Source organism: Anopheles arabiensis, chromosome X, assembly GCF_016920715.1.
Source record: "Anopheles arabiensis isolate DONGOLA chromosome X, AaraD3, whole genome shotgun sequence".
NCBI lineage: Eukaryota > Metazoa > Arthropoda > Insecta > Diptera > Culicidae > Anopheles > Anopheles arabiensis.
Genome location: NC_053519.1, coordinates 6,931,376 through 6,949,227, shown reverse-complemented (window position 1 = coordinate 6,949,227; position 17,852 = coordinate 6,931,376). Strand labels below are relative to the sequence as shown.

The 17,852-nt window shown below is 45.9% G+C and overlaps 1 protein-coding gene across 3 annotated transcripts in view; it reads left to right on the top strand.

Moving 5' to 3' along the window:
- The window catches only part of LOC120906695 (TOX high mobility group box family member 4-like), a 54,908-nt gene that overhangs the window by 27,113 nt on the left and 9,943 nt on the right, over window positions 1–17,852 (top strand). For all 3 annotated transcript variants that reach the window (XM_040318557.1, XM_040318556.1, XM_040318558.1), the window contains exons 4-8: window positions 3,809–4,088; window positions 4,446–4,624; window positions 5,166–5,301; window positions 10,192–10,272; window positions 10,400–10,819. In XM_040318557.1, coding sequence (XP_040174491.1) covers window positions 3,809–4,088; window positions 4,446–4,624; window positions 5,166–5,301; window positions 10,192–10,272; window positions 10,400–10,819 — 1,096 coding nt within the window. The remainder of the gene's footprint in view (window positions 1–3,808; window positions 4,089–4,445; window positions 4,625–5,165; window positions 5,302–10,191; window positions 10,273–10,399; window positions 10,820–17,852) is intronic.

Sequence of the window (17,852 nt, the reverse complement as noted above, 5' to 3'; positions counted from 1 at the left end):
TTGAAGAATCGAGATGTCAAGTCGCTAGTCCAAAGAGTTCAGAGTCCAACTTACAGGTTGTAGCACTCCATGGTATAGTTACAGAAATACTCCTTGCCAAACTTTCTGGCATAGCTTATTTCAAATCAACGAATTGTTCGCAGTACATCATTAACCGGCTTTGAATTTGTATACTTCAGGAAGCAAGGCTCGTGGAATGGAAGCACTCTAATAACAACAAAATATTAAAATAAATGGAATATCTGGTTTTAAATAAATCATTCCCAAAGCCACCCAACTATCAGGCAATGTTCTCCATCACTCCAGCTACACAAAGGCACCAATAAATGGAGTTCCATCGATACCATTCCGGGAATATTCGATTTCCAAGATGCATCCTTCGCTCGCCCGGGAGGGAAATGCGCGCCGGGCATATAAAAAAAAACCATTGCAATGCTGTGACTAGCGGATGCGTTCCATTTGCAGCGTGCGCAGATGGGGCTAGAACTAATCACCGTGCTCGGATGGAAGTTTGGAATTAGCCGGAAATATTTCAGTTGTACGATTTCGGTTTGATTTTGAAATCGAAATGTTGATTGATCGAATTACAGCCGCCGCCCGGCAGTAGCCGAAAGCGAGCATTTTTGTACTCAATAATTGCGTACGATGAAAGTTAATTATGAAACTCTGCAGCCTGCAGCCGCAGGCAATCCCACCATCTCACGTGCTGGCTGGTGATGCTGGATTGACAGCTAGGGGAGAGGATAAAAAGAACCATTAATAATCTAATGCAACCATGCAAAATAATAAATTCGCCACTGTCTAGCACCGTCCCGGGTTTGAACGGGGCGAAGAAAAAATGCGCTCAAACGTTTCGAGCAAAGTATTTTATGGAAATTAACAAAATGTACTTGGGAAAGGTTGGGAGCAGCCCTGGATTGGGGATTTTTTATATCTCTGTTGGTCAAACAACTAGTGCGTCCGATAGATGATTGATATTGCGTCATTTCTGCAAGAGTGCATCAATTTATGTCACATGAAATTACACTGAGTCTGACGACATCTAGCTAACGATGCCTGACAGCAGAGCTTACGAGAATTTCCCACCGGCGATGCAGTTTATTGTCAAGCTAAGTACAATTCGCTTTCTGCCAGCCGGACCGAGAACAGGTTCCATTTAAAATCCAGCTTTTGCTTCCATAAACACATAAAAGGATGTGTCGATTATCGTATCCGATCCATCTTCCTTGCACCTCGGCCACGGCCAGAATGGACCGGGAATGCATAAAAAATAAATTAATCGCCAGCGAAGCAGCCCTGCAACTCTGGCAATGCAGCCATCTCGATTGGGTCGTTGTAGTAGTAACCCAGCTGTCCAGTCTCGGTACATGTTTTGATCAAGGTTCTCGTATAAAATTATATCCTAGTGGCATTTGTGCTATTGAGCCATTACATCTATAAACCGGGCCTGTAAAATTGGTACGTAATTTTTTCTTTATTTTTACTACCCGTTTACCTACCCATCCAATAACATATGCAGGTCGGCCAGTTATCTGCCTGTCGTCGGCGCGTGGTGTGTTAGTATTCTCGAAGTAATTTTGAGCTCATTAAGGATAAGATTGAGAATGATACCTTTTTTAAAGCTGAAAATAAAAGCTCTGTTAACTGCATGGTGGCGCACAGTCCACACACCTGTCCTTTGCTGCGTGTTGCCATTTCCCGTCCAATTAGTAATCGAATTAATAATGCAGCTGGAACTGGTTTATGTTCCCGTTCTGTGTTCTTCCACTGTACAGCAAACAGTTGAGGCACGGCCGTTGGGCACTCGAATGCAAAACAGCTCATCCTTTTTGCTTTAACAGCTTTCCTTCCTCCGAACAGTCTACGGAATTGGTATTTCGTTAAAACATCCGGCCGTGTTGTGTGGCTGCGAGCAAGAGAGAAGAATCAAACAAACGCTTAGAGTCGCGATGCGTCGATCTCGCACAACAGAAAACCAAAACACGAATCGAATAAACCAGTGTATAATTATGTCTTTGAAGTACGATACCCAAATCCGATATGTACTCATCGGATACTCATCATACGCTTTGACATTTTCTCTCGTTTGATTTGCCTCATAAATGGAATTCCAACAAATGTCATTTGCTTTATTAAATAAATCTCTTCAAGTGGCTTTTCCGTTTCTGCGGAAGTTTAGATGATTTTTTTTTGGCCAACTGTTTGAGGCTCGCCTTTGATCATTACAGTAGAGCTCGTGACGCTGAGATGATTATGTTTCAGCCAGAATTTGTCATGACTATGTTAGTGACATTTTGCAAAACTGATCACAGTAAAAAATGTCATGACATAGTTGACTGACCAAGCGTTGGTAGCAAAAATGTCACGAACCATGCATTATAGTCACACCAATCGTTTTGAGTATGATCTCTGATTATCACAATGAAGTACGTGACGCTGATATGGATTTGGTTTCAGTCAGATTGTTTTATGACATTGGCAGTGGACATTTTGCAGCACTGGTAGAGAGATTTGAACTGGAGACGTGTTTGTGTAATGTTAACGACTGCTCGCGATGTCACTATCGAATCAAGCTCTATATTGGGAGTTAATTGCAGTATAAAACCTGCCTTTTGACCTGCAAACCGAAAAGACCATAATTTTTATTTATTTTTTTTTTCAATCACAAAACTACAAAAAAATCATTTTTATCAAAAAAAAAATAAATAAATCATAGAATAACAACTTTAAATGATCGAATAATAGCTGTTCTCGACCTCTAGACTGTCCAGAAGCAGCTGATAAAATAGTCAATACGCGTGTCAAATAATTATTTCGCATCGAACAACAATAGCAACACCAACAAACCCACCCTTGGGGAACACATTTTTCTATCCTCTCCCCCGTTCCCCCTCCCGCGAGAGGTATAGGCTGGACCAGGCGACAATAATCAAAACAAAACCGACGGGAGAAGAGGGCACGAAACGAAAAAAGGCGCAAAACACACACTTTCACTCTTCGCGTGACGTGCAACAGGCGCAACAGGCAACCAAAAAAAAAAAAAGAACAAAAATCGACCTTCCCTCCTTTTCTGCCCTCCCGGTTCGTGAGCTGACCTTGACTCCCGATACACAATTTTACCGCTATTGAAAAGGGGGGGGGGGGGGGGAGGGCTCATCGTAGGCAGCATCTTTCCAGCCCTTTATTCCAGCCGCACGCCCCGTGGCGTACTGCTCAGTAATATTTTGCAAAACAAACCACACACACACACACACACACAAAACGGGCCGCGTGCTGCAGCACCCCGTGGCGGTTTGAACCCTCCTCGCTTGTTCTCTCTCTCCTCACCCAAAAAAAAAAAAAACACAAAAAAAGAACAACCAAGCGACAAATAATAAACCAACCAGTGGGGAGAAACCAACCTAACAAAAAAAAAATCTCCCCAAGCGGCGCGGCGCCGGCAACAACAACCGCACAACATCATCAGCGGTTTTTCAACCAGCCCGCCCCCTCCCCCCCCTCTATCCAGAATGCGGCTTCCGCTGCGCCCAAACGGCCGGGGGTTGGGTGTCCGTGCGCGCGTAACATTTATACCTGTTACGCTGTACCGTGCCTCCCATTCCCGCCTGCTGCCTGCAGAGTGTGTACGGGCGCGCGCCCAGCTGATCGCCCTGCGGGGTTGTGCTTTTTTTTTTCTCCCCACGTTTCTTTCGGATGCTTCCACACTTTTGGCCGTCGCTGCTTTAACCCTATTGCGTGGCATTTGTTCACCCTCTCTCTCTTTCTTTCGCACTCTCTCTCTCTCTCTCTCTCTCTTCTGCTTCCACAGCCCGTACACGCTACAGTCGCCGAACCAGCCGACCTACCATCAGCTGAACGCTAGTCCGAACAACAATCCCACGCTGCACGTGATGCAGCCGCCCCAGCAGTCCCCCTCGATGGTACCACCCGCCCAGCAGCAGCAGCAGCAACAGCTGTCCCCTCAGCAGCAGCAGCAGCTCGTCGGCGGAAATGCGCTCAGCTTCATTGGGCGCTCGCCGCCCCAGAACGGGGTCGGCCAGGGCACGGAGAACGGCACCACCAGCGACGACAGCGACGACACGATTCCGGTAAGCGACGCGCCAGCATAAATAATTGCCCCCCACACACACCCACACTGTGACGTACCAGAGTTTGACCCACTGCGAGTGTGTGTCTGTGCGTTTGAGAGCGAAAAAAAAAAGGATTCGCGTCCCTTTTTTCCTTCGGAACTCATGACGCCCCCCAGACAAACACGCCGCGACACCTTTTAGGGCCAGCGATTTTTGATCGTTTGCTTCGTTCACTTTTCACACACCCGCGCGGGCCCCTCCTTTTTTGTGTGCGGGTGATTTGTATCCTCCCCCCGTTTTGCTGACCTTTTCTTGTTTTTTTTCTTTCCGTTCTCGTCCCATCAACAACAACAACGAACAAAAAAAAAAAAACAGGCAAACTCCCTGAAGCGCCCATCGTCGGAACCGTCGTACGGGGAGGAGGCGCTCGTCGGGGCGGCCGGCATGAAGGCATCGGCTGCGGCCGCGGCCGCTGCCGCCGCTGCTGCCGCCGCCGCCAAGAAGCCCAAGGTCACGAAGAAGAAGAAAAAACGGGATCCCAACGAGCCGCAGAAGTAAGTTCCGAGGTGTAAGCGCCTCCTAGTAGGCCCTTTGGCAATGCGCCTTTCCAGCTGATTGGCGCAGGGGAAAGCAAAACCCATAAAAAAGACACCTAAAGAAGTAGAAAAAAAGAGAGACAAAAATTCGGACAGCAAATAGTTCTGTTTTTTTTTTTGCATAAAGCGCAACTCTCTTTTTTTTTGCTTTCCGTCTTTTTGGTGCGTTTTGTTTCGTTCTTCTGTGCGCTATACAGGGGTTTACAGGGGTTCTCATAGTTGTCGGATACCTCCTTGACTCTTTCTGATTGGAAATTAACTTCATATTGTGGGAATAGGACTCTACGGCACCCTATTTGGTCAGGCTGCTTGGCAATTCCTATTGGATGTGTGCAACAATCGTGCGATAGAGTCCGATTCCCATTACATTAAGTTCATTTCATATAGCAAAGTGTCAAATAAGTGTCCCACAGCTATGAGAACTCCTGGAAAACCCTGTATTTAGCCCACAACCTTTACTAACCTTTGCTTCAACCCGCTTCCTTCATCCTTCCGCCAGGCCCGTCTCTGCCTATGCGCTGTTCTTCCGCGATACGCAGGCAGCTATCAAAGGCCAAAACCCGAACGCCTCGTTCGGGGAAGTTTCCAAAATCGTCGCCTCGATGTGGGACGTGCTAGCGACGGAGCATAAAAATGTAAGTATGCGCGCACACACGCGCACCTAATAGTGTAGTTTGGTAGTGTAGGATAGTGGTGGTAGTGTAGGTGAAAGTGTGTGTCGCCATTCGAACGAGAAAAACACACACACACATACACACGCGATCCAATATGCTTTTAAATTTCTAATCAACTCAACACCACGTTTGTCGGTTACGTTTTTCGCTTTTCTGGTGTTTTATTTTTTGTTATGTCCTATTGTTAATACCCGATTTTCTGTTCCGGCTCAGCAAAAGCAAGAGAGAAAGAATGGAAGAGGAAACATGGGGTGGCATGGGATTCGTTTCTCGCGGGGTGTTTGGCCGTGCTTGCGAGAGTGGCGCGCGAGCCACTAAATTTGTGTACTTTCCTTTCCTTTTTGTTATTTGGATTGCTGATTGCCACATTACAAAACCATCGAAATTAGCTATTTAAAAAAATGCTTTAAACCCCTTCAACGGGAGACCCGGCCGCCGCGTATGTGTGGTTAGCGAAGCGCTTTTACCGCTCCTTAATTTTTATTACTCATTTGTTTTATGTGCTGCTGGTGTATTAATGGTGTAGGTTTTTTCCTTTCCTTGTTTTTTGCATCAGTTTCTTTTGTACATAACATGTTTTTTGTGGTACGGATCATCCTGTTTCCGCTCTTATCTCTCACATGGCTGATTTCTTAATTAACGATTAATCGCGTGAGTGCGTATTGAACAGCTCGACGCTTCAGGTTTCCCTTTTGTTCTATTTTTTGCTTGTTTGGTGGCGTTTGCTCGAGGTCAATTGCTTTGTAACTGATCGGTAATGAACCGTAGCTCGTTGCGAGAGATGGTTTAGTGTCGTGTCAACCACATGGACTTTCACGCTGCCGGTCGTTGGTTCAAATCTCGTACTAGTACATAGTAGTTACATCACAGCAAATTAATGAGGCATACAAACGAAGAAGGATGAAACCATAACAATGTAGGGAGAAACTCGACAAAAGGCTATATAAATAAATTTAATACAAAAACTCCTAAACCCTTTTGTCTCATCTCAGATGAGAGAAATCTGAGGATAAATGAAAACCTAAAAATAAATTAATAATCAAAACTAGATTACTTTTATTCTTATTACCTTTGTGCCATAGATTCGTAGCGCCGGATAACACACCTTTGTGCCATAGATTCATTTTAAAACTCGAAATCTCTGCGAAATGATTATGTTGTTTGCTTTCAGTTAAACAATGTTCAAAAGCACCTTAACATTGTTTACTTGGCCTCGAAAACATGTTGTGTTTGCTGCTCGGTTATTTATTTCCAATTGCAATATCGCCTTTCGCCGTCCGCAAACGACATTCGAATAAATTATTTGTGACAATGTTATTCATCCACGCAATAAATCAACGAATGTGTTCGATCAATCGTGTTTCGAAACCAAAAACGCCATCTGTTTTTTTTGTTGTTTTTTTTTTTGTCCTCGCCACCTCACCCTGCTTTTACTTGGGAAAGTTGCATTCGCCCCCCGGCTGCTCTCTCTAGAAGCTCTAGAGTGCAGGCAAGCATTACTTAGCGCACACTATGTTCAGTGGACATAAAAATCTCCCACATAACATCATCCCAAAAATGTTATTAGAGCAACGAACTTGCTCCGCTTGTTTGGCTAAGGATAGGATAGTTAGTGTTTGTGTACGGGCGTCTTCTTTTTTCGTATGTTTCAAACAGCCACACACAAACATTTCGCGCAGGGATTCACTCCTTCTCGTTTGATAGTATCTCGCAATCGCGGTCTTATCGTGGTCTCTTTCGCGACTCTGACAGCAACAGCACCCTCTCCCTCCTTCCAAACTCCAGGGGCCGGGAAGAATGCGCCTGAAAAGCAAAACAGCGCAACGGGTGAACAGCGGAACAGCGGGAAATGTTTTCAAGCAAATATTGATCTACCACTGAATTCGTGATACAAGAATTGCTTTCCCTTCGCTGCAGGGATGGGGGTGGAACAGATTTCACCATTGCCTGGCTCTCCTTTGCAGTGTGAGGGGAGGGGGGGGGGGGAGGGAGGACGTGAAGCAGCTGGGGGTGGAAGAATCCTTTTTGTAAAGAAATGAAATTCAATTGAATTTGCAATAATCTTCCTCTCACAAGAGGTTCTCATTAGGGGCGCAAAAGTAAAGGTGAGGGCAAGGGCGCAGCAAGACGATGGAAACCTTGGAGACGGGGACCGAGGGAGGGGGGGGGGGGGAGGGAATGGGGAAGACGGAGAGTACCACTTCTAATCATCTCTTCCATCTTGGCGCACGGCACGGTTGGTTCTGTTTCGATTGCTCTCCTTTTTTCTTCCCTTTTTCTTCTCTATCTCTCTGCCTCTCTCGCTCTCTCTCTCTTTAAATTCCGAAGTTTGGAATCCGATTACGCTCCAAGAAGAAGGATCCCCTCGTGTGTAGCGTACACACACACACACACCCCTCGCCATTCCCTTCCGGGCGGAGGAAGTCATAGTGCTCTCTATAGATCTCCCCTGCCCTCCGTTTGGCTTGTTTTTGCAGGGAAACAATAACATCGACACAGAGCGAAAATAAATCCTCCTTCGCACATTCCTCCGTTCCATCCCGTTATCGAACAAATAACCTCTCTCTCTCTCTTTCTCTCGATGCTCAATCGATCGAATCATTAGGCAGATGTGGCACAGAAACAAACGCACCTTGCTTATCAGTTCGGGCGGCTTTCCCACCCGTTGTATACAGTTGCTGTTTTAGCCGACGCATTGATAAGCGCTTCCGTGGTGCCATCGGCTCAGCGTAGAGGGTTTTTGTGGGACACACCCAACGAGCGTGGGATCGAATCTAATGCGCACCCACCGCTTTGTGTGTGTTACTTCTCTAATTTAACTTCTACAGTTTTGTTAGCGATATTCGGTTCGAGTTCTTCTCTAGAGATGAGAGAAGAAAACACACACCACACCATATTTTAGGTGTGTCGAGGACATCGTAGACGAGCACACAAAAAAAAACCCCAAAAAGAAGAAAACATGAAAGCTCTATTTGATCAAATCACACCCCTCTTCACCTCGCCCGCGCTTGCCCTTTATTCCCTGTTGTTGAATCGAGATGAATAATCGAGAACCATATATGTGTGTGGAGAGGTGGAGTAGTAGAAGAGACTTCAGGAAAACAAATGCTTTTTAAAAAGCAAAAAAGCCAATAGAAAGTAACGTTTGAAGCATAAACACTAACACACACACATGGAGAGCAGACAGGCGCTCGTATACAGAAAGATAAAAAATAACCCAAAATGCACTACTCCCCCCTTCCTCTCGGTGTCCTCCTGCACCTCCTCCCGGGGCTTTTCGATGATAACCATCGTCTTTGCTTTGGCAAAACAGCGCTGGGGACTGGGCGAGCGAAGTGTATGCAATTTTATTTGCTCTGCTCGTATGTCGTATCGCTATATAACATAACGAATTTCTCCCCCTAGCCCACCCACCAGTGTGTCCTTTTAGTGCACGTCCCACTGCTCCGCTGCTGCTGCTCCTCCTGGTTCTTTATGATGAGCTTTATATTGTGAAATTTTCGTTTAAACAACCGGCTCCTCGTGCGCTGGTCGGGAAAAAGTCTTACATCATGTTCGCTGGCGAAAACGAAACCGTCACTCTTTCTCTCTTGCTCGCTCTCTCTCTCTCTCTCTCCGCCTATCTGTCTCTCTCTCTCTCTCAGGGCAGCAGGGGGGAGTTCGGGAGGAGCGCTTGGCTTTCCGCTCGTGCTCCTCCGGCAGCTTGCTCCGTGCGGTGCGGCCGCGAGTAGAATGGGGACATGCGCGCGGGCACGGGCCACCATTTTACACATGTCTGCCCTTTCCATCACTGACTGTGTGATGCGGGAGAGGAAGAGGAGGTCTGGGGGTTTAGTGGGTGGTTAGTAGAGCAGATCTGTTCTTATCCTTGTGGGGGTGGGGAGGCGCCGCTGAACGGGGTTGTGTGCCCTCACACAGAGAGAATCGTCGTCGCTGGCGTCGTAGTAGCATCATTCTGCTTCGCTCTCGTGCACTTATGTGTCTCGCTTCTACTAGCCCCCCCCCCCCCCCCCCTTTGGCGCCCTCCTTTTACCCCTCGCAACCCTGGGAAATGGGAAAAAGGTATTTCATTTCATCCTTCCAGCTGCATCTCGCTCTCATCCTCTCGCTGTACGTACACACTAGACACACACACACACTCGGCAGCACTGATAGTAGCATTATGTATGCAACCCGAATACAAGACACGCCGACGACATACAGAGAGAGAGAGAGAGAGAGAGAGAGAGAGAGAGAGGGAGAAAGAGCGAGAGAGCAAGATAAAAAGAAAAAGAAAGAGAGAGAGAAAGAGCGACTCAAAGCTCCCATCACATCAACCGGTGGGGGAGCTGGGGGGCACTGGGGGGGGGGGGGAGGCGAGGAGACGCGAGACGCGGGAAGTGTGGAAACATTTGCAAAGTTTTTCAATTTAATTTTCAAGATGAGAATCACTCTTTTACTTCCTCATCATTTTGTTTCACTGCTCCAGTTCCGTTACCTTCTTCCAGTTGGTTGTTTCTTTCTTTCTTTCTTTCTTTCTTTTTTTGCTGACTTGCTTCATTTGCTATGTTCGGTGATTAAGTGTGTGTGTGTGTGTTTTTTTCTTCATTTATCTTGTATCTGTTTGCTGTGTTTTCTCCTTTTCTACGATGTTCCCACCGGTTGCAGGAATGTGTTACAACAATTTTACAACGAGTTTGTCCGCACTGGTGGCTGTTTTCTAGTTTTAGCTGTAATTTATCTTGTTTTTTTATGTTTTTTTTAAGCGTTTACTCAAGTCAATAGTTTTCTTTTCTGTGTTTTGTTTTGTGAGTAATTTGAACGGCCTTTGAACTATTTTCTCATGTTCTCAATGCCTTCTTCTTGTTGCAGGTTTATAAGAAGAAAACGGAAGCTGCTAAGAAAGACTACTTGAAGGCTCTCGCCGCCTACCGGGCGAGTTTAGTGTCAAAGGTAACAATTCGGACTGATTTCGCCGAATGCTTGTTGGACTGTCATTGCTCTCTTGCTTATCTATAAATCCTTTTTTCGTCCCCAAAAAAATAATAATAATAAATTAAACTAAACTAAAAACAAACAGGGAACCGAAGGCGAACAGCAACAATCACCGCAACAATCAATCTACTCCCCTCCGCCACAAGCAACGCTGCAGCAGAATCAGCAACCGCAGCAGCACCACCATCAGCAGCCCCAACCGCCACCCCAGCAGCAGCAGCAGCAGCAGCAACACCAGCTGCAACCGCAGCAGCAACAGCAGCAGCCGCAGCAGCAGCAGCAGCATCCACATCAACAGCATCCACATCAGCAACAGCAGAACAATCATCTGGTGAATCACTCGAAGCACTCGCCCCAGAATGGACCCTCCGTTGCGCAAGCACCGCCGCCCGGCCACCTGCAGCACATGCAGGGGCTGCAACAGGCGCAACAGCAGCAGCAGCAGCAACACTCAAACTATGCACCGTCGTACGCATCGTCGTACAAGCCATCGCAGCAGCAGCAGGTACGTTCGATTTAGTACTAGTTTTTTGTTGTTAAGTTTTCCACTGCTGCTTGTACCTGTGGGGAAAGGATGTACCGAACTCGGGCTTGAGAAACATGTGTTTGCCCTAGGTGTCCGGCGGTTGCCCAACTGGGGGCGACCGACAATTTTCCGCAAATAGTTTTTTGCAACTCCAACTGCTGGCCACCCAGCCGGGCGCGGGAACTACATTTTGCTGATGATGACTGTTCACGGCGTCAATATTGATTTTCCTGGTGAGGAGATTTTCCTTTTTTGATAAAGCCCTCGACGCGAAAACATCCGCACTCATATTTTTGACTCCCATCGGCATATTGTTCGGGGGGGCTGCTAACGCAACGGTTGCTCGACACGGCACCCTGGTTTCCGCTTGGCCGCATATCCTTTACTGTGGTCAGCTTTGCACTTCAAAGGTAAGCCCCGCGTAGCGTACCTCCTCAACCCTGCGCCGTTGGCCATTTTTTTTTTAACAAACAAACAGGAGCGAGCACCGAAATCGCGCCAGATATTCGGCACTATTTGTCGCCACGTTTTGTTGACGCGCGGGGCGGGGGAGCCAAAACTATATCTATAAAGCAGCTCACACGCGCTCGAGTTGGCCGCCTTTTTGATCCCCTGGTTTAGCTGCTGTGGAGAGACGGTTTTCGGCAAGTCGTTCCACGCGGAAGGTGTTTATTTGCCGCCGTGAAGTGTACGCAAAGCGTAAAGAGTAAATACAAATAACAACGAGGATTTGGATGTACGCGTTTGAAGTATACTTACTCCGTGCGAAAGGTATTTGTAGCAGAATCAATGGTTTTGTTTATGATTCGTTCAGAGTACTTGTGTGCTGACAGAAAGAAATTCTAATGACGACTGAGTTACTGAGAGTGAGGAATGATTTAATTCCAATTTGTTTATATATCAATCATTTATTCATTTACGATTGATGATTATTAAATGAAATGATTCAATTGGACTGCTCAAACGATTCATTGGGAGCTAATTCTACAACTATGGGGCCCTTTACGATTCTAGTCAGTTTTTTGTATGGAGTTTGACAGTTGGAGGCTGATATCATGTAAACACTCCACACACAAAACTAGCCTGCAATTTTCAGTCTAGATTATTCTAGCCTCAAAGCTAGAATTAGATTCGAGTACCTGCTCGAAAAATTGCAAAACAAGATGGTGTTCAGTGCTGCAAAATCTCACTGTCAATGTCATAAAACAATCTGACTGAAACAAAATCCATATCAGCGTCACGTACTCAATAGTGATTATCAGAGGTGATACTCAGAACGGTTGATGTGACCAATAACATGCTCATGACATGTTTGCGATCATCCCTTGGTCAGTCACTATGTCACGACTATTTTTTTGCAGTGATCAGTTTAGCAAAATGTCACTGACATAGTCATGATAAATTCCGACTGAAACATAATCATCTCAGCGTCACGAGCTCTACTGTGATGATCAGAGGCGAGCCTCAAACAGTTGGTGCGATCATCACATGCTTGGTGACATTGTGTGCAAGCAACTCTTGGTCAGTCACTAGGTCGTGACATATTCTGTCGGTGATCATCGCGATGGTCATGGGAGTTTCAAGAAACAAAATGAGCATGTTTTCTTGCTCTGTTTGACCCGACAGATAATCAAAACAGATTGAGAGATAAAGTATGCTCATTTTGTTGCTACTAGAGCCCACGCGCCAAGTATATTCAAAGAATGTCGTGATTATCATTGGGAGATAATGTCATTACTAAGTGAGTGACCAAGAGTTGGGAGCTAATCAAAATGTCATCAAGCATGTGATCGATTCTCCAACTGTTTGAGTATTGTCACTGATCATCTCAGTTGTGTACGTGATCTGATTTGAGCTTCATTTCAGTCATGAGTGTTGATGATTGCAACAGTAGCATTTGGCAGCACTGTTCACAGCCAGAAAAAAATCATGATTATGCTTGCGCCGGCATTAAGCTAAGCTTGTCAGTCAGAGTATGGCGTTGAACTCAATAATTCACATGTCGTGTGCAACATGTCATGACGCACTTTCATTGAGTATCATCATCAGTGAACATCTCGTAATACTCATGACATTTTGCAGCACTGGTGGTGTTAACATTGATCCCAAGGTGCACTAAAGAGATCTGGTGATGGGATCCAGAATCAAAGTGTATGTAGTCCAGGTGGTCTCATAGCATGTTTTTTTTTTAACCAAATTTGAATATCACTTTTTAACAGAATGGATGAAAACTTTTGTTCAAACAAACTTTCTTGAGGCTTGACGAATACTCAAAACACTCTTAAAATCATCATTCAGAAACAGAAGCGATAAAAATCAGCCTTCTAAATTCATACACCCTGGGATAAGCCCACCTGTATATTATACCCACTTAGATAGCTGCTCAAAAACTGCTATATAATGCAAATAGCTGACAGGCTGAAATTTCACTTAAAACGGAAAGGATCCCTATGTTTATTGAAGAATAATATGAGTTGTAGAAAAGATTCAATGATTCAAATGAATCAGATGATTCAAACATATACACGGAATCGAGTAACGCATTTGATTTGAATAGGATCAAATCATTCGTAATAGTCCGACAGCTTTTTAGTGATGTTTGATGAATCGTAACGAAGATTGAATACTTTTTTCTTTCGAAATGATTCACTTTTATTATAAAACAGAATGAATCAACTTGACTATGCAAAACAAACTTTACGAAACAGCCCACTCCACTTCTCACTGCGCAAGGCCAGGCCAAGAATTCGATAAACGAAAAATGTATTTCCCGAAAACCGGTATGAGGGGCACCATGATACACATAATCACGTTTACTTTTTCAACATAAATAATGGCGCCGTTACCAGCAGAACCGATGGCCGCTAAAGGGGGTGGGGGGGTTGGTTACGGGCTGCTTCAAAGTGCAGGAAGGTCAGCTCGCTTTATCATCGTGCCGCTCCAATGCATTGCCTTGAAGTTTTGCATACATTCGATTTATGAGCGGAATGAGCATTCATTTTTGATCATAAACCTTCGTCAATGACAACGGCTAAAGAGAAATATACTCTTTTCTCTTAAGTTTTCTTACAAATCAACAACAGTGAAAGCTCGGGGCTGCAACATTAAGCACCCAATATCAGATGCGAGACCGGGTTGAGATGCGGTAAATACACACGAAGGCAAAACTCATAAGTAACTTGTCCTTCGAATTTGTTTGATTTAAGCATCCCTCCCCCTCCGGACACATTCTTCTCGCACCGAACGCGGGCACACGTAGGCCAATTTAGAGTTTTCTCATAAAGAACATGCACTTAAGTTATACGGGGACACGAGCAGGGGGGCAGCACAGAGGAGCGCGGGGAGGCTCAAACCAGCGGCTCGCTGCCTTTGCTGCTGTACTCTGTTGTGTGTTGTTAGACTTGCGCATAATTTCGTTACACAATGGAAAAAGGTACCACCGCCGAACGATGGCGCCAACCAGTGAGCAGGAGCAGCACCAGCAGCCAAGGCAGATGATTAATGATAATGCCAAGAAGAGAGCCCTGCCATGCCATACTCTGGTGTGCGCGGTTCGTTTTATTGGTAGAGTTGACGGGTTTTTAGTTGGAAGGAAACGCGAATCAATACTATTCGTTTTCATCGTTGTCATGTCGTGTGCGCGTTGTGCGTTGGAGTTTTGAAGGCTGCTCAAAGGAGTCGAACGAAAAGGAGAAATGAACTACGGAACACGGTTGCATCGATGCTGGTGGCCGTATTTGCAAACTAACCTTCACAATCAACTGACTTCAGTAAATGCAATGTAAGGTTATATTGCTATCAATGGCTGCTTAACGAACGGCGTCAGCGCCCACAACCGGGAGCGTTTGTACCGTGCTGCACTAGAGCGGTGCGTAATGGTGTCGCGGTAAGTGCACGGGTTGCCACACACGGCGTCGTACGTTCGAATCTCGCAGCTAGACGCTGCGTGTTTATGGGGATTGCTAACAGTTGTGTTTATTCTATATTGATGTGGGGTTTTATAAAAGGTTTTATAAAGCTTTTTGAAGTGACAAAACTTCGTCCCTCCAGACTTTTAACTATTAATTCTTTCAAGATGGGATAAACACTTTCTTCTTCTCTGCATCATTTTGATTTTATGCGACGAAAGGTACCTCAAGTAACATTATTTCTTAGGACCACTTCATCTTCCCTCAAACTCTTCTCAAAACTCACACACATACACAAGCGACCAAAATAGAACTCTGTGTTTGTGTGTGTGTTTGTGTTTCTCCTGTAGCTGAGTTGGCTTTATCTATCCTCAAAACCAACAACAGTTTCTCGAGCATCACCGCGCGCGGTCCCGCACATTCCTGCTTCTTCTCGATCCGAGGGCTAGAGTATCATCGCGCTCCATCTCCAGGAAAGTGAGGAGAATCCATTTGCTCTGCGAAATCGCGCACACTTTTATCGTAAATAATTTAATGAACCTCTCGTCATTAAAGGGAATAGAGGATGCGAGAAATTATTTTATGCATTCATGTATGCACGGGCAAAGGGAGGGGTTGCTGGGTAGCCTGAGATCTGCAGGCAGGTCGAGGTCTTAACCCATCAGGGGCAGTGGACATGCGTTCGAGAGCTGTCTGTAATATGCTTTTGCGTGCAGGACGAGTGCACTCTGGGACCTTCTCGGCATGGATGTTCGCGCAAACGTTTTCAGCGTTTTGGTAGGCCAGGACGTTGTTGTCGCCGCGACTACCTGCTGCCATACTATTGCGCCTCACTGTATGTCAATATTTGAATAACAGATTTGAGCGTAATGATGATGATGATGATGATGATGATGATGATGGAACCATATCTATTTATATGTTCCTACTGTCACATCAGGTAACACATCAGGTATATGTTCCTACTGTCACATCAGGAGTAGGGGGACTCCTTATGCAAACACGCAAAAGATGTGGTTGTGTTTTCTCAATAGAAGGAATAAATAATAATGCGTTCCCCCTCCTTTCCCCTTTCGCCCCTGTTTTCGGAATGGTGGAATCGTGTTTTCTAGTGCGTGTCACGTTATACCTTCGAAAAAATGGGAGTGAGCGAGAGAGAGGAGAGAGAGAGAGAGAAAGAGAAAGGAAGGAGTAATTGTACATTTAATGCAATAACTGTTAGCGTCTGACAGACCCCGGCAATAATAATATTACTTCACGCAAAAAAGAGAGGGAAGGTTACATAAGTTCTGTGCTGCGCGCGTTCGCTGCCTTCTTATCTTGTTTACCTCCACTTTTTGAATCGAAACTTTCTGACGATGGATCAAGATGACGATGATGACGGCGTCGTGCGTGTGCCGGGGTTCGGATCTCGGGCAGAGCGCAAGCGGGCGAGCGCGCGCACGCGGGCGCACGTCAGCAACAGCTCTTTTCTTGCTATTGTTATCGCTGCACCCCTCCCGCTTCCCCTTGCCCCCACTATTGCTCGCCTTTTTATTTCCATTTTGGAGTCCTACATTTCCGATAGCGTTCGCAAGTGGAGAAAGTTGTCTTTAAAATTTAAAACCGCTTCCAGATAAGCAATGCCACTTTCCTATTGCCATCTCTCTCTCTCTTTCTCACACACACTCGCGCGTGCTCTTTCTTTTTCACGCTCCGATTGCTTAAAGTTTAGAGAGAACAGGCTATTGTTTAGCGGAAGCAAAACCTTTCCAACAACTTTACTGTGACGTTCCGTGGACGCGCGCTTGTGTGTGTGTGTGTATGTATCTGTGTGAAACACAACACACAATGGATACATACACACACGCACACACACACACACACTCTTCCCCAGTCAGCCCCGAAAGCCGCCACATGGCATCAAAAATGTAATATTTTAGAATTACCGAATGAATTCAAATAGTAATAAAACAGCAGATTAAATAAATCAAAATACATTCTTTGATGGTTGTGTGCGATGTGAGGGAAGGGGGAGAGAGGGGCATGGGTGGGAAGGGAACGACAGCCGGGTAGAATGGCATTGTGTATCGGAAAAAGTGGTGCAAGGGGCAGCGGCGGGAGAGTCAAGATATAGCAGCATTAAATGGAACGTGCCAGAGCGAGAGAGAGAAGTGGTTGCGGGTCGCGGCACGAGCGAGAAGGCGGATAGAGGCGAAGTGGCCTGCTTGAAGGTTGAAAATGGAAGTAAAATTGAAAATGTGTTATGTTTGTGTGGATGGGCTGCCGCCTCTCTTCACCCTCCTTCTCGCGCGCGCACACACACACACACTTCTCTCTTCCCCCTCTACCTATCCCTCGCATACACACAAACCTCTTGAAGGGCTGATTATATATTACTTGTTTGTGTGGATGGATTCGTCTTTAAATGGAGTTTCCTCACCCACCCCCCTCCATCTTCTCCTCCCCCACCCTTCACACGCTGGTCCATTAAATTTTCGTTTTGAGCACATGATATAAAATTACCATTCGCTATATAGAAAAGAGACCTTTGTGTTTGTACGTGTGTGAAAGAGAGAGAGAGAGAGAGAGAGAGAGAGAGAGGGAGAAATATAAAACGCGAAACAGATTATAGAGCAGCTGTATATATTTTGTTTAGCGGTGTGTGTGTGCGTGCGTTTACGATGTCACACTGTAGTAGTATTGGAAGAAGGGAGAAGCTGTCATCGCAGTTGCCGTGACAGTGTGTGTGTGTGTGTGTGTGTTTGTTTTAGCGTGGTGGTGGTGGTGGTACGTTTGCACGATGGTATATGTTGACTTACGTGAGCCTCCTTCAAACACACACACACGCACACACACACATTGCAAGCGAGTGGTAAACTCTGCTCTGTGGCTCCGGTGTGTTGGTGCGGCTGGCTCGATTTCGATGCCAAAACCGTGCCCGTCAGAAATGTCGTGGCCGTCTCGGTAGGAACGACGCGCCGTTCCGGGGTTGGTTTTTTTCTCTCTCGTGTGTGCGGCCTTTTGCGCTTCTCAACAATCCGCCAAAATAAGTGCGTCCGCGTTTTGCCGTGTGTGTAACTAGCGGTCGTTCCGTCTGTGTGTGTCGGTTTGTTTTCACGCGT